This window comes from Salvelinus sp. IW2-2015, linkage group LG15 (assembly GCF_002910315.2).
Source record: "Salvelinus sp. IW2-2015 linkage group LG15, ASM291031v2, whole genome shotgun sequence".
Lineage (NCBI taxonomy): Eukaryota > Metazoa > Chordata > Actinopteri > Salmoniformes > Salmonidae > Salvelinus > Salvelinus sp. IW2-2015.
In genome coordinates this window covers 17,474,007-17,489,264 of record NC_036855.1, presented here as the reverse complement: position 1 = coordinate 17,489,264, position 15,258 = coordinate 17,474,007, and the positions used below count along the sequence as shown (strand labels likewise).

At 44.0% G+C, this 15,258-nt stretch overlaps 1 protein-coding gene across 1 annotated transcript; it reads left to right on the top strand.

Moving 5' to 3' along the window:
- The first annotated feature begins 230 nt into the window (after positions 1-230).
- Positions 231-14,698, top strand: LOC112081240 (inner centromere protein). Its single transcript, XM_024147514.2, has 6 exons — positions 231-317; positions 579-669; positions 5,699-5,789; positions 7,273-8,646; positions 8,736-8,826; positions 13,142-14,698. The coding sequence occupies exons 3-6, from the start codon at positions 5,725-5,727 to the stop codon at positions 14,696-14,698; spliced, it is 3,087 nt and encodes a 1,028-aa protein (XP_024003282.2). The 5' UTR covers positions 231-317; positions 579-669; positions 5,699-5,724.
- The last annotated feature ends 560 nt before the right edge of the window (positions 14,699-15,258 follow it).

Here is a 15,258-nt window from a genome sequence, read left to right as displayed (position 1 = left end):
AGCAACAATGATATGGTATTGATGCGCCATTGTACTAGGTAACTAGGAGGAATGGGTTGATTTTTGAAAAATGTATCGGAGTTGAAAGAATGTCCCTAATCAGAACCTACCCATATATCGAAGGAGATGCCTTTACATCTCACCTGTCGCAGACCATGTCGGTGTAGTAATGGAAACTGTCCACATGGTGGGACACCATACTGTACCTACCAACTTGTAGCTAGCAGGCAGCCAGCCAACTACAGTATCAAAACAAATCCCTCAGCTCTACTACCAAGTTGGAGTGAGCCTGGTGGCAAGGGTGTGAGGAGAGAAAAGTAAGTCAACTAGTTACAGATGGCTATCAACTCAACTTGTTTAGCCAGTTTCAAATGTATCTATTGAAAGCTCATGTCTCAGAATAGCTGCGATTCAACCAGTAATCGTCTTGACATTTGGTGCTGGGAGAGTCCCAGCACAATGTCAAAAGACAATTGTTGGTTGAATCGCAGCTAGTCTCCGAGCAACCTGGCTACTAGTGTGTTCGCAACAGGTTCGCCTCTGCCTGACTGATAACGTTACCCTTTCCCACACCGCAGATCGATTGACTGAGGTTTGGTTGAAGAAAATTATTAGGTCCCTGGTGAAAGGTACGGATAAACACGACAGGTGGATGGATTTCTCAGTGAAGTAAGTTAATTTAGATTCCTGTATTAAGGTTAGCTAGCTAATGACAGCTGCGACGGGATAATAGTTCACACCAGCCAGGTTTTGTAGCTAGATACTCATCTGACGATTGTTTAAACGAATCGATTCACATAAAAACGACGCAGGGATACGCATGGCTAAGTTGGTAAGTAAGCTAGCAGCTACATTGAGCTAATTGTCAGATAGCTAGCTAACGACTTATCAATCTACTAACGTTAGCTAATTATGCCACGCTACGTATCGCTTGCTAGTTTGTATTTTTCTTCTCTGATCCTCATGGTTTCACACGTGCTGGATAATATTGTAATGTTTATCTAGTTTGTCTGTTTTTCTAAATCAGCGTCTCTTGACTGAGACTAACTGTTAGTTAGCTAGGTCCGACTAGCCAGGTAACGTTATACTAGCTAAGCTCCGACATAGATACGACTCACAACTCGTTAGGTAACTTTTCGCAAAATTACATGAAATGCATTTTAAAGAATCGATTCAGGATCGCATGTAGCAAGTGTTACACCAAAGGCAGTTTCAAAACTCTAGGCTAAAAGTTGGTTAGCCATTTTCTTTATGCTCTTGCGGTGGTGCGTAGCTGTTGCGCTAACGTTAGCTAAACAACTAACGAACAACGTTAGAGAACGTGTAGGGCCAAGACGAGACTGACCGCTGAATTAAATATCACAATGCATTATGTTATATCACTTTCCTGGGCAATGAACTATCATCGATCTGACAGAATAAGAGTGAACACGCTAATACGAAAATAATCGCACCCCTATTTTCTACACCCCCACACTACTAGTCTCACACAAGCAACTTCTCATAGGTTAAAGTGTTTTTTATTTTATTTCACCTGTATTTAACTAGGTGTTGCTTAGTTTTTGTTCACATAACAGTTTCGTAAGTATTTTTCCTCTGCAAAACTTAAACTGGCTAAACCAGACTGTCATTGACATGCCAGTGTTACCCACACAATACCAAGGCACAGTACAGGAAATTAGGCTTCATTTTAACCATTCCAGATGCCTTTTTATTACACGGGTATGCTAGTGTTACTCATAACCATTTCAGACAGAAGATGTGGTATATTTCCTTTATATATATATATATTTAAAAAAACGTTCAAACAGCCCCTTATTTACCACTTGCAGCCATACCGTTTGTATACATATCAGTGGGTAACTGGCAAATCAGGAGAGGTGGGGGGTGTTTTCATTTATTTGACCAGGTAAGTTGACTGAGAACACATTCTCATTTACAGCAAGGACCTGGGGAATAGTTACAGGGGGATTAATGAGCCAATTGGAAGCTGGGGGTGTTTAGGTGGCCATGATGATATGAGGGCCAGATTGGGAATTTAACCATGTGGTCTATTTGCATTTCAAATTAGGGAGTTATTAAACATAGAAGTGTTCATTTTCCTACAAAAAGCAGGGAACCATTCACAGACCTGGTACCTGTATTTTGGTTACAGGGTCTGTGACAAGGTCTTCATGTGGCTTTTAATTTACCATGTTTTTTTACCCCCTACCCTATTCAGATATATATGGAAAAGCTGGTATAATTTTTTTTTAAAGCAGGCATGGTAAATTAGTGGTATTTCGGTCTGTATGAAAGGTATGCCAATGGTGTCACCTAATGAGTAATGACTATTAGTGAGTACAATATGTGTATCCAGAACACACGGTCAAATAGATCCTTAGTTCCTCTTAAGAACAGTGACTAAAGTCTAAAAGTGTCTATACTTACCAATATGATAGAGGACATAGTGGTGTGCATGCACCACACACTGACACTAGCAGGTTGCAACAAATAAATGTAGCCTAATTCTGATTTTGTCTCAGAAAAGTGCTAGGCCTAATATTAAGTTGTCTATTGATCTTTACTTTCCTTTCTTCTTCCTCTTAGGATCTTATCTTTTCCTTTCATCTCCCAAATTACTTTTGTTCTCTAGTAGTCAAGTCACCACCAAGTTATTCCTCGTGAGTGTCAATGTTTGTGTGTCCCTAATGGTTGTCATCCTATCACGGTGCCACGTTGAAAGTCACTGCGCTCTTCAGTACGGGCCATTCTGATGGCAATGTTTGTCTATGGAGATTGCATAGCTGTGTGCTCGATTTTATACTTTTTCTGCCATCTGTAAGTCTAAGAAACATTTCCTTGTGCCTTGAACACACACTTTGAACAAAAATATAGATGCAACATGTAAARTGTTGTTCCCATGTTTCATGAGCTGAAATTTGATGTGAGTATTTCTCCTTTGCCAAGATAATCCATCCACCTGACAGGTGTGGCATATCAAGATGCTGAATAAACAGCATGGTCATTACACAGGTGCACCTTGTGTTGGGGACAAAACATGGCCACTCAAATGTGCAGTTTTGTCACAACACAATGCCACATACAATGTTCCCTCTAACTTTTTTTGTCAGGTCTGTTGAGTGCAAACTTGAACGTTGTGAGAATTCTGTGCAACTTCCACCGCRCGTTTACTGTGAACACTGAGGCTGTACCTGCTTTAAGTTAGTTTTAACAGTGGTCAAGTAGGCTACTGTTGTTATTTGATCATAATGTAGGCCTACCAGAGTGGCCTACCTTTAAAAAAAAACAATGGAGAAAATGCATCCCATAACATTTTAACATGTTAATAGCTGTTTTATCGTTCAGCCTACAGTAGCAGCCAATGTGTGGTGTTCAGTGTAGGTCTACATTCCTTGAGACTTTTGGAGAGAAAAAACATGCAGGGCTTGATATTAACCTGTTTATCCACTTGTCCTAAAGACAAGGAAATTACTGAAAATGTTGTGATGTTTGATGCAAGAAACCACTTTACAAAATAAAATGCATCATTATTCCCATACCATTATTACAGAGAATCAGTCAAACTATGCTACCCTCTGCCTATTGGCTACATATGCAAACATGCAAGCCTGTTTCAAAATACAACACTGCCCCTTTAAGACACAAAGTTCTTTACATGACTAATTTTTGAAATATGTCTTGAAATACACACCTTTTTGTGCTCTTGTAGGAAGCAAATTATCTATACTGAACAAAAATATAAATGCAATTTCAGTGATTTTAGAGTTACAATTCATATAAGGAAATCTGTCAATTGAAATAAATTCTTCAGGCCCTGATCTATGGATTTGACAGGGGAGCAGCCATGGGTGGGCCTGGGAGGGCACAGGCCCACCCACTTGGGAGCCAGGCCAACTCACTGGGGAGCCAGGCCCAGCCAATAAGAATTTGTATTTCCCCACAAGGGCTTTATAAAAGACAGAAATACTCCTCCGTTTTATCAGCTGTCTGGGTGGCTGGTCTTAGATGATCCCGCCGGATGTGGAGGTCCTGGGCTGGCGTGGTTACACATGGTCTGCGGATGTGAGACCAGCCACCCGGACAGCTGTTGAAACGGTGGGTTTGTTTGCACAACCAAAGAATTTCTGCATAAATTGTCAGAAACCATCTCAGGGAAGCTTATCTGCATGCTCGTTATCCTCACCAGGGTCTTGACCTGAATGCAGTTCGGCATCGTCACAGAGATACCGCGACGAGATCCTGATGCCCATTGTCGTGCCATTCATCCGCTGCCATCAACTCATGTTTCAGCATGATAATGCACGACCCTATGACGCAAGGATCTGTACACTTCCTGGAAGCTGAACATGTCCCCCCCATTTCTTCCATGGCCTGCATACTCACCAGACGTCACCTATTGAGCATGTTTGGGATGCTTTGGATCGACGTGTACGACACCGTTTTCCATTTCCTGCCCAAATTCAGCAACTTCGCACAGCCATTGAAGAGGAGTTGAACAACATTCCACAGGTCACAATCAACAGCATGATCAACTCTATGCGATGGAGATGTGTCGTGCTGCGTGAGGATATTGGTGGTCACACCAGATACTGACTGGTTTTCTGATCCAAGCCCCTACCTTTTTATTAAAGGTATCTGTACCCAACAGATGCGTATCTGTATTCCCAGTCGTGAAATCCATAGTTTAGGGCCTAATTAATGAATTTCAATTGACTGAAATCTTTACATGAACTGTAACTCAGTAAAATCGTAGGAATTTGTTCAGTATATTTTCTAAATTATCTCCCTCATGAGGAGGATAATGAACATTCACAGAAGTAACAGGTGAAGTTAGACCTATCAAAAAAAATTATGAAGCGATTTGAAACTCAAATTTCCCAAAAATCGGCAACGGAATTTCTGCAATTGAATTGGCTACAATGGGAAATCATAAGTCACAAACCACTGGTTTGTTAAACTATGAAATTAATGTTTTTTGTTTGGCATACATTTAATGCCCATGTCAAACACATATCTATCTACTATATTCTCTTCCCCAGTTGCGATGAGCTTATTTTGAATCTGTCTCATAGCAGAGCTCATTCCATGTTTTTACCTCATTTGTCTCTCTAGTTGAAAGGTAGGCTAGTCCCTACTCAATTGAACTTGGTTAGATCTGGTCCAGATTTAGGATATGTTTGTACTTTAAAAAGCAAATGAGCTGTTTGCAAGGGAAATGGTGGTTGTGCAGTGCAATTCTTACAGACAGTGGTTTTTCCTCCAGTCCCTGCTGTGTTGCTGGACCCATCTACAGTGAATGTTTAGCATTCCAGCTTTGCAAAAGCGTTTCCTGTCAACAACCACTGCCTCAATTTATCAGCCCCCTGCTAGCAGTAGGATACTCTTTCCCTTTACTCCCATTCTTTTCTTTCTCTTTTCCATGTTATATCTATTATGCAACTTGTGAAATCTACAATTTTTGTTAGTCTTTTTTGAATCTTTGTTTACATCCTTCAAAATGTATGTTAGGGTATTTCTCTGTCTGCGTGTTTCCATAAATAAAAAATGCTAAGTGGATTTCCGGTGGAAGGTCTGAGACTATAGTAATGATGCTGAGCTCTGTGCTACACTTTGATGTATGCAGCCGCAGGGTCTAATGTTACAGGAAACAGAGTTCCTTCCTTTGTAATGACACCAAATTGTGCACTCTCCCCAGGCACCTACTCCTTACTCCAGTGTGATATGACATCACTGAGTGGTTACCACAGAAACCAGGGCTCCACTGCAGACGGTTGCCAGACAGTCAAGTGAGTGATGATGGGATTGCCCACAACAACAACTAGGACATGTGTGCGACCAATAAAATTTGCGACCGATGACATTTTATTTGAACTGCAGTCGAAGCAGAATTGGATAATTGCACCACCAAACAGTTCTGTGTCCCCCCCTCTCACACCATAGGAGAGCAGTCAATCCCTTACAGAGAAGCCTAACTCAAGAGAAGAACATGTGGAATACATGATCAGATCTGCAGGAGCCTCTTAAAGGGCAGCAGTCCACCAAACGTTGTTGCTTTGATGTTTTTGCTCTCAAATCAAATGTTATTGGTCACATACACATATTTAGCAGATGTTATTGCGGGTGTTGCGAGAAATGCTCTCCCTCTTGATGATGGGAACATGTGATATGACTGTGTTTACTGTACGTTAATTAACAGTAAATTACTGTTAGACCGACAATTATTTGCTTAACAATCACCGGCTGATAATGTAGTGACCGCCTCAGTACTGGTAGAGCACTTTAGTAGGGGAGGAGCCGAATATCTAATTACTTGTGTAGCTTTTCAATGGAATTCCCCTTTGCCATAGGCCAGACCTGCCTTGCATTACTACACTGACTGAATGGAAAAGACAACAATGACACTCATAGGAGAGTGAGCCTTCCTGCCTCACTGTTCCTGCTGTCTGGTGCAGCTCTGTAATCTTCAGATTACTGTAGATCTTCAAAAGGAGCGCCAGACGGTCATTGTGCTGGCAGGATTTCTGCTGTCTCACCTGTAGCTACATCTATATTTTGAGTTCTTGGGATTATAAGGTTCTATCTGCAAAAAGATGATTCTGAGATATTTGGCTTTAAAGTTCCAAACCCTAATTGGTTTGAATGGTGTCAGCTATTTTTATTTTGAATTTAGAGTACTATATAGGTAGCCTTGGTCTGTTCACTGTTTCTATGTCAATAATTACATCTTGACAAAAATGTATAGTCCCAAGCTCACGATGTTGTCTCAGACTTTGTGTACTGGTTATCTCTGAGTCAGACCCAGTCACGGCAGATGGAGAAACAGTAGATGGAAACGATGCTGCCAGGGAACTAAACCTTTCAACGTACCCAGGGAACTGAACGCTTCCCTGTATATGGGGAACTGAACCCTCCAGAGGTGATGGATCTCTCCCTCTCCCCCTGGCTGAGGCCTGCCATACTAATGAATGGCCTGTGTTTAACAGCCCATCTGCTTCTAGAGCAGCCAGCCACATCTCTGGGTGCATGACGCCTCCCAAGGCAAAGTCCAGAGTAGTGCTCAGATAACCAAGACAGCCTTTACTTCCTCTGTCCCATGTTCCTGATGTGAATGCACCCGTCGTAGTACAGTCAGTGCATTGTATCAGAGAAAGGAGTGGCAGTACGACTCGCTGAATAGATCATTTATTGAACTTTGTTTATGGTTTTACTGCTAGACCAACAGTTAATGGCCAAAGGTGCTGATAGAGATTTGTACATTCCTCTCCCTAGGTGTTTTTCCACAGGGATGGCTGCACAAGTGGAGGTGCAGACTGGGGAGGTGGAAAGGATTGGTGTAGGGGGACGACTGCACCTCAGCCCTCTGTCTGACTCCAGTAACAAGCGCCTCACGGAGGGTCCCTCCAACACCCAGGCCTCCCTCATCATCACTCCAGAGCCTAGTAAGCCTGTCCCTGCACCCAAACCACGGCTCACTCCCAGACCTTTCGCTGTGGAGAAAACCCCCACCATCCGGCCCATACTTGCGCCTAAGCCTAATACCAACCCCCGACCAGTGCCCACTCACCCTACTTCTTACAAACCTGACTCACCCAGCACCCCAAAACCTCAGCAGCCGAATGTCACCAGCAAACACAGGCCAGTGCCGATCAACCCCAGCTGTCCTGCTCCTAACTCCTACAAACCCTCTCATAAGTTGAGCATGGGACAAACCACGAAGCCTGTAGCCCAGCCCTTCAAACCCGCCCCTCTTCTAACCCTTGGGGACCCCAGCAAACCAACTCCCTCCCAACCGGTCCGGCGTCAGAAGCCAGCTGCGGCAGGCTTGTTCCACTCACGAGGCCCTAAGAAACCGCCTTCAGCAGAATGGTCCGGATCCACCAAACCGGAGAAGGAAAGGAACAAAACAGCATCCAGTATCAGAGCTGGGGCAGCCTCTATGACCAGAGCCAAGTCTATGGGCTTCCTCAGTCAGATAGGGCAAGATGAGGAGGAAAGGAAGGGGGATGAAGGGCCCAAGGTCACAGTTCAACTCCGATCCCAGTCTAGAGCCTCCAGGCCCAGACCTGTGTCGGCCATCTTCCTGCCCTCTCCCACTCAGGCTGAGTCGCCCACCCCAGCTGCTCGCTGGGCAGTGAGACGTCCCCTCTCAGCCGACCTCACCTCCAAGTTTGAGTCCATTGGCCTGTCACTGCACCACGGCCGACCTGCCAAGACCGACAGCAAGGAAAACACTCCAGTGGAACCGYTACGGAGGACAGAGAAGGAGAAGGGAGCAGAGGGGACCAATGTTACACCAYCGGCCCCAGACAGCAAGCCCTCAGCCCTCGTATTAGGGAGAGAGAAGAAAACAGAGGAAGAAGAGGAGGAGGATGATGGAAAGGGTGGAGGCAGCATTAAGAGACGGATCAGTCTCTTGCTTGATTCCTCCTCTTCTTTCTCTCCTGTGGTTCCTCTCCGTGTTGCTGCCCAAAGACCAGGGTCTAACTCTCCAGTACAGCCAATCCAAGAGGCAGATGTAACATTGGGTGGTGTTAAACAGCGAATCAGGAAGCTTACTGAAGATACTGTTACACCACCAGCCCAGACCCCTGCTGTTAKACCACAGTTCAAGTCCCGCCCACTGCCCCCTGACCTGACCAAAAGGTAGGAGCTCCTCACTACACTGTCTGTCAGTCCTTTTATGGCTCTCCCATTGGCATGTCTTGTGTGATATGTGTGTTTCTCTTCATCAGGCTTGGCTCTGAGAGGACCACAGACCTCGGCAGTCCCTCCTCCAGTGAGGCGACAGACCGCCATGAGAGTGACACTGATCCTCAAAGGAGGGTAAGAGAGGCTCTGGGATTTGCTTAGGTTAATCTGGTGTAGGTGGTTTGGTGTAGGATTGCAGTGAGCCCTGTGAGAATTGTTCAAACTCCCGTGCCTACCAGGCAAACCCAGTTGAAACACTACTGTCTATGATAGGCAAGCAACGACAGTTCAAGCTAGAATCCTTACTTGGTGAAACTGCCATGTTTGTTTGGGATATTACAACAACAATGAAGTTACTGCAAACAACCAACACTGTTTTATAAGATAGAACAGCAGAATATGTACTGCAACTTATTTTACCACGCTGCCAGATGCTCCTCACCTCAAAACACCACGCTGCCGGACACTCCTCACCTCAAAACACCACCCTGCCAGACACTCCTCACCTCAAAACACCACACTGCCAGACACTCCTCACCTCAAAACACCACACTGCCAGACACTCCTCGCCTCAAAACACCACGCTGCCAGGACACTCCTCATCTCAAAACACCACGCTGCCAGAACTCCTCATCTCAAAACACCACGCTGCCAGACACTCCTCGCCTCAAACACCACGCTGCCAGACACTCCTCATCTCAAAACACCACGCTGCCAGACACTCCTCATCTCAAAAACACCACGCTGCCAGACACTCCTCACCTCAAAACAAAAACAAAGGCGCTGCGACGAACAGTGGCACTGTTTCTCCAAATGCGAATTAGATTTTTTAATCCCTGGTCTTCAGTAACCAGGTTTTCATCCAACCTTTTTATGCGAGTGAAGTACAGATAAAATGTCTGATAAAAAATGTCACAACACGCCCGATGGAAACAGCTAAGTTGTCGGTAAACTTGACCAGTGTCGACAAAACAAAATACGCTAGACATGGTGGGATCTTTTTGTGTCGGTATAATTAATTATGCGAGAAATGGCGGTGTAAATGTTTTTATCTGCAAATATTGATATAATAACCATTATATCGAAGTAAACTTGAAGTCACGTGATGGCATGTTGTGTGGTCTTCCTWCTACGAGTCAGGAAAGCATGCAGTTTTAGGCTACAGATGAAATGAGTTATGATGAACTTCACAGGGTGGTAAAAGTACAAAGTGATTTAGCTTGATGCTCCTTTCCAATAAATATCATGATGGGTGGCAGGTAGCATAGCGGTTAAAGAGTTGGACCAGTAATGGTTGCTAGTTCGAATTTCCGACAAGGTGAAAAATCTGATCTGCCCTTGAGCAAGGCACTTAACCCTAATTGCTCCAGCATCGTCGTCAATAATGACTGATCCCTGGCCGCGACCCCACTCTCTGAGAGTGTCTCAGGGGGAGTGGGATATGCAAAAAAACATGTTTCCATTTCACACACATACTTGTACAGGTTGCACACTTGTACATATGTGAAACAGGACAAATACAGTGCCTTGCAAAAGTATTCACCCCCATGGCGTTTTTCCTATTTTGTTGCATTACAACCTGCAATTTAAATTGATTTTTATTTGGATTTCATGTAATGGACATACGCAAAATATTCAAAATTGGTGAAGTGAAATGTAAAAAAAATTTAAAACTGAAAAGTGGTGCGTGCGTATGTATTCATCCCCTTTGCTATGAAGCCCCTAAATAAGATCTGGTGCCACCAATTACTTTCAGAAGTCACATAATTAGTTAGATTGCACACAGGTGGACTTTAAGTGTCACATGATCTGTCACCCTAAAAAAGGGAAAGAATATGGCACCACAACAAACCTGCCAAGAGAGGGCCGCCCACCAAAACTCACAGACCAGGCAAGGAGGGCATTAATCAGAGAGGCAACAAATAGACCAAAGATAACCCTGAAGGAGCTGCAAAGCTCCACAGCGGAGATTGGAGTATCTGTCCATAGGACTACTTTAAGCCGTACACTCCACAGAGCTGGGCTTTACGGAAGAGTGGCCAGAAAAAAAGCCATTGCTTAAAGAAAAAAATAAGCAAACACGTTTGGTGTTCACCAAAAGGCATGTGGGAGACTCCCTAAACATATGGAAGAATGTACTCTGGTCAGATGAGACTAAAATTGAGCTTTTTGGCCATCAAGGAAAATGCTATGTCTGGCACAAACCCAACACCTCTCATCACCCCGAGAACACCATCCCCACAGTGAAGCATGGTGGTGGCAGCATCATGCTGTGGGGATGTTTTTCATCAGCAGGGACTGTGAAACTGGTCAGACTTGAAGGAATGATGGATGGCGCTAAATACAGGGAAATTCTTGAGGGAAACCTGTTTCCGTCTTCCAGAGATTTGAGACTGGGACGGAGGTTCACCTTCCAGCAGGACAATGACCCTAAGCATACTGCTAAAGCAACAATCGAGTGGTTTAAGGGRAAACATTTAAATGTCTTGGAATGGCCTAGTCAAAGCCCAGACCTCAATCCAATTGAGAATCTGTGGTATGACTTAAAGATTTTTGTACACCAGCAGGAATCCATCYAACTTGAAGGAGCTGGAGCAGTTTTGCCTTGAAGAATGGGCAAGAATCTCAGTGGCTAGAAGTGCCAAGCTTATAGAAAGATATCCTAAGAGACTTGCAGCTGTAATTGCTGCAAAAGGTGGCTCTACAAAGTATYGACTTTGGGGGGGGTTCAGTTTTTWAAATCTTATTTCTTGTTTGTTTCACAATAAAAAAATATTTTGCATCTTCAAAGTGGTAGGTATGTTGTGTGAATCAAATGATACAAACCCCCCAAAAATGTATTTTATTTCCAGGTTGTAAGGCAACAAAATAGGAAAAATGCCAAGAGGGGTGAATACTTTCGCAATGCACCCTATTTGACATTTTACCTTTTAATACTTGGCTGCCGTTTGAGAAATATTTTGTCCATTATTATCTCATCATGTAGGTTATACCCGCACTGTATATGCGAGCTGTTGGTCAGGAAGCACGTCACAATACCAGAGTATGGCATATTTAACGCAAACGTTTTTTGTCGTGAGAAAACCATCAGTGGAGTTGAAAATGTGATGGAAACCCTTTTAACTTTTTATGGAAATTTAACCGCAAAAGTTATTTTTATGTGTACTATGTCATCACGCACAGCCTTTTATCCACAACAAGTCAAATTGATGGAAACGCATCTCTCGTGGGAAATGCGCATTGTTTTATGCAGATTCTTGAATATATACATGAAAATCTGTCGCCAATTGGAAAGAAACTTAGCTAGTGACACAAAATAAAGTTGTCTCGTTTGCTATAAAAACAGAATGAGAGCCATTCCAGCAATTTACTAATGCCCATCCAATTTGAGTTTACTAGCAAATTACCAAAGATGTTGATAGATAAATTGAATCAGCCTGTTAAATGATCTCAGTCACAACACTGGGGATTTGGTAAGTGCTTGTACTTTGTTTCCTGTCTTGTTTTACGGTCACTGTTTGTTTGAGCAACATTTGAAGATGGTGTTAACTTAGTTAAAGCTTTGTGAATACAGTATATTCCTTTATTTCATTGTTTTTTTTTACTAGTTTCGATTTTTGAAAATGTAATGTATTTATATAGTTTCTGTGTTTGCCACTGTAAGCCCCCAAAAATAACTTGATCTTCGTGCAACGTTTCCACTATAAGGACTATGTTCAAGGAAAATTCTGATTTGCAATTCAACTCTCAAACAACCTGGGCACAAAACATTTTCTCCTAATCAGTCTTTGCTCTAGTTATGGGAAAGCATGTCACATAGGAAAATGGAACACCACTGCCACAGAGGTACAAAGAACTGTGAAACCTAATCTGGGGCATTCGTCATCTCTGGTTGTTCTGTGTGTTGGTTATGAAACATGCGGAGAGTGAAGCACTGGGTAAAGGTCAACATGGAGAGGCTTTGATTACCACGTCAGCATCACACCTACTTTTATGGACCCAACAAAGAGGAGTGGGATCCCCTTTCTTCCCAAACACAATGCCTCGCTCAATCACTTCACTTTGTATCACCCTCTCTTTTTCTCTGTTGTTATGTAATACTTAAAACAAATTTGACTATTTGTCAAACAGACACGTTCACTCCCAGATCTTATATTATCCACCAGCTAAGTGTATCTGTTGAAATTCATTTCTTGAAAGAAAATGGCAGATGATATTGGCTTTCAGCTATAAGTTAGAAAATTGTCCCCTTATCAATTTCTTATCCATAGTTAGGTTTATTGACATGAGCACTCATAAGTAAATTAATAACCAGTGAATAAATATTGAAGAAAGCTTGATTTGAGATGACATGCAACTTGTCAAGGCAGTGCTCATAAGGATTATTGTAGAAGTGCCCACAGACTGTCTGACTTAATGTAACCAAACTCATTAAATTACTMATTTTTAGGTGGAGGACTCCGTTTACAGCTTCAGTGACCAAAAAAAGGTGGATGAGGACATCAGAGGAATAMAAGAGCAGCCCACCCAGACCACCTCTGACCTCTCAGCAGTACTGACTGAGGCAGGGCGACGGATGGAGAGCTGCCCCAGCAGTGGGGCGCAGACAGTGCGAGCAGCCCTGTTTGAGAAYGTGGTGGAGAGACACAGTGTGCTGCTGATGGAGGAGGACAGGGCACAGAGTGCCACAAAGGGCTGTCCCAAGAGAAGTGTGTCCCTCAAACTTGGGGATGGGGAGAACGACGGCAGCCTGGTCACCGCCACCTACCACAAGCCTGTGTCTCCCTCCAGCCCACATCTTGTAGAGCACTTGTTTGACACTGTGCAGGCGGTGGGAGAGAGGAGAGCCGTTAGTGAGAGTGTCCCTTTGGCTCAGCTGGAGGACAAAGCCATGACCCTCCGTTCCAGGCGTTCTGAGGGGAATCGGTCAGCCAGGGCTGAGCCAGTGGAGGAGAGACATGCTCAGGTCCAAGGAGTCCTCAGTTTGGCTCAAAGGAGAGCACCAGCCTCCCAACAGGAACAGGGACCACGCTACCTGAGGGTTGGAGTTCTGCAGAAGTGGAATACCACTGAGATGGATAGGGAGGCAGAGGTAGARAAAGKRAGGCAAAGGGAAAAGGAGAAGGAGAGAAAGGAGAAAGAGAGGCAGAGGGAAGCGGAGAGGAGGATGCAAATGGATGTAGACAAGGAGAAGCCGAGAGAACAGGAGAGGGAGAGAGAGGAAGTGGCAGCACCGAAGCGGTTGAAAATGCTGGAGCCAGATGAGCAGCCACCCAAGCCCAGGGCCACCTACTTTGCTCTGACTGGTCAGATCCAGGAAGCCGTATCCTATGGGGACGAGGAAACCGAGAGAGGGGACGTGGAAGTTCCCTTTGACGATTTCTCTATGAAGTCTGGACAATGGGGCTCTCAAGGGAAGGTCTTACAAGTACGAAGGAACCCCTCTCTAGATGAAGCTTTTGGAAAAAGCTCCCACGGTCAAGAAGAAGAACTGATGGAGCGGAATCAAACACAGGAAAGGGAGAGAGGAACGGCATGGGACAGACGGACATGGAGGGAGGAGCTGGAAATAGAAAAACAAAAACAAGTAGACCTTGAGAAAGTAAGAGAATTGGAGAGGGAGAAAGAACGGCAGAGGGAGAGCAAGGAGTTTGAGAGGGAGAAACAGACATGGCTGGACATGGAGAGACAGAAACCGTTAGAATATGCAAGAAAGAGAGAGCTAAAGCTAAAAGAATTAGAAAGAGAGAAACACAACGAGTTGGAGAACGAGAGACTGAGCGAGAGACAAAGAGAGCTGGAAAGACAGCGATGGCAAGAGCTGCAGAGGGAGAGACAGATAGAGTTGGAGAGACAGAGAGAGCAGGAGAGACAGAAAGAGTTTGAAAAGGAGAGGCAGAGACAGTTAGACTTAGAGAGACAGAAGGAGTTTGAAAAGGAGAGGCAGAGACAGTTAGACTTAGAGAGACAGAAGGAGTTTGAAAAAGGAGAGCCAGAGAGCAGTTAGACTTAGAGAGACAGAAGGAGTTTGAAAGGAGAGGCAGAGACAGTTAGACTTAGAGAGACAGAAAGAGTTTGAAAAGGAAGAGGCAGAGACAGTTAGACTTAGAGAGGCAGAAAGAGTTTGAAAGGAGAGGCAGAGAAGTTAGACTTAGGAGGCAGAAAGAGTTTGAAAGGAGAGCCAAGACAGTTAGACTTAGAGAGACAGAAGGAGTTTGAAAAGGAGAGGCAGAGACAGTTAGACTTAGAGAGACAGAAGGAGTTTTGAAAAGGAGAGGCAGAGACAGTTAGACTTAGAAGAGGCAGAAAGAGTTTGAAAAGGAGAGCCAGAGACAGTTAGACTTAGAGAGACAGAAAGAGTTTGAAAAGGAGAGGCAGAGACAGTTAGACTTAGAGAGACAGAAGGAGTTTGAAAAAGGAGAGGCAGAGACAGAGAGTTTGAAAAGGAGAGGCAGAGACAGTTAGACTTAGAGAGGCAGAAAGGTTTGAAAAGGAGAGGCAGAGACAGTTAGACTTAGAGAGGCAGAAAGAGTTTGAAAAGGAGAGGCAGAGACAGTTAGACTTAGA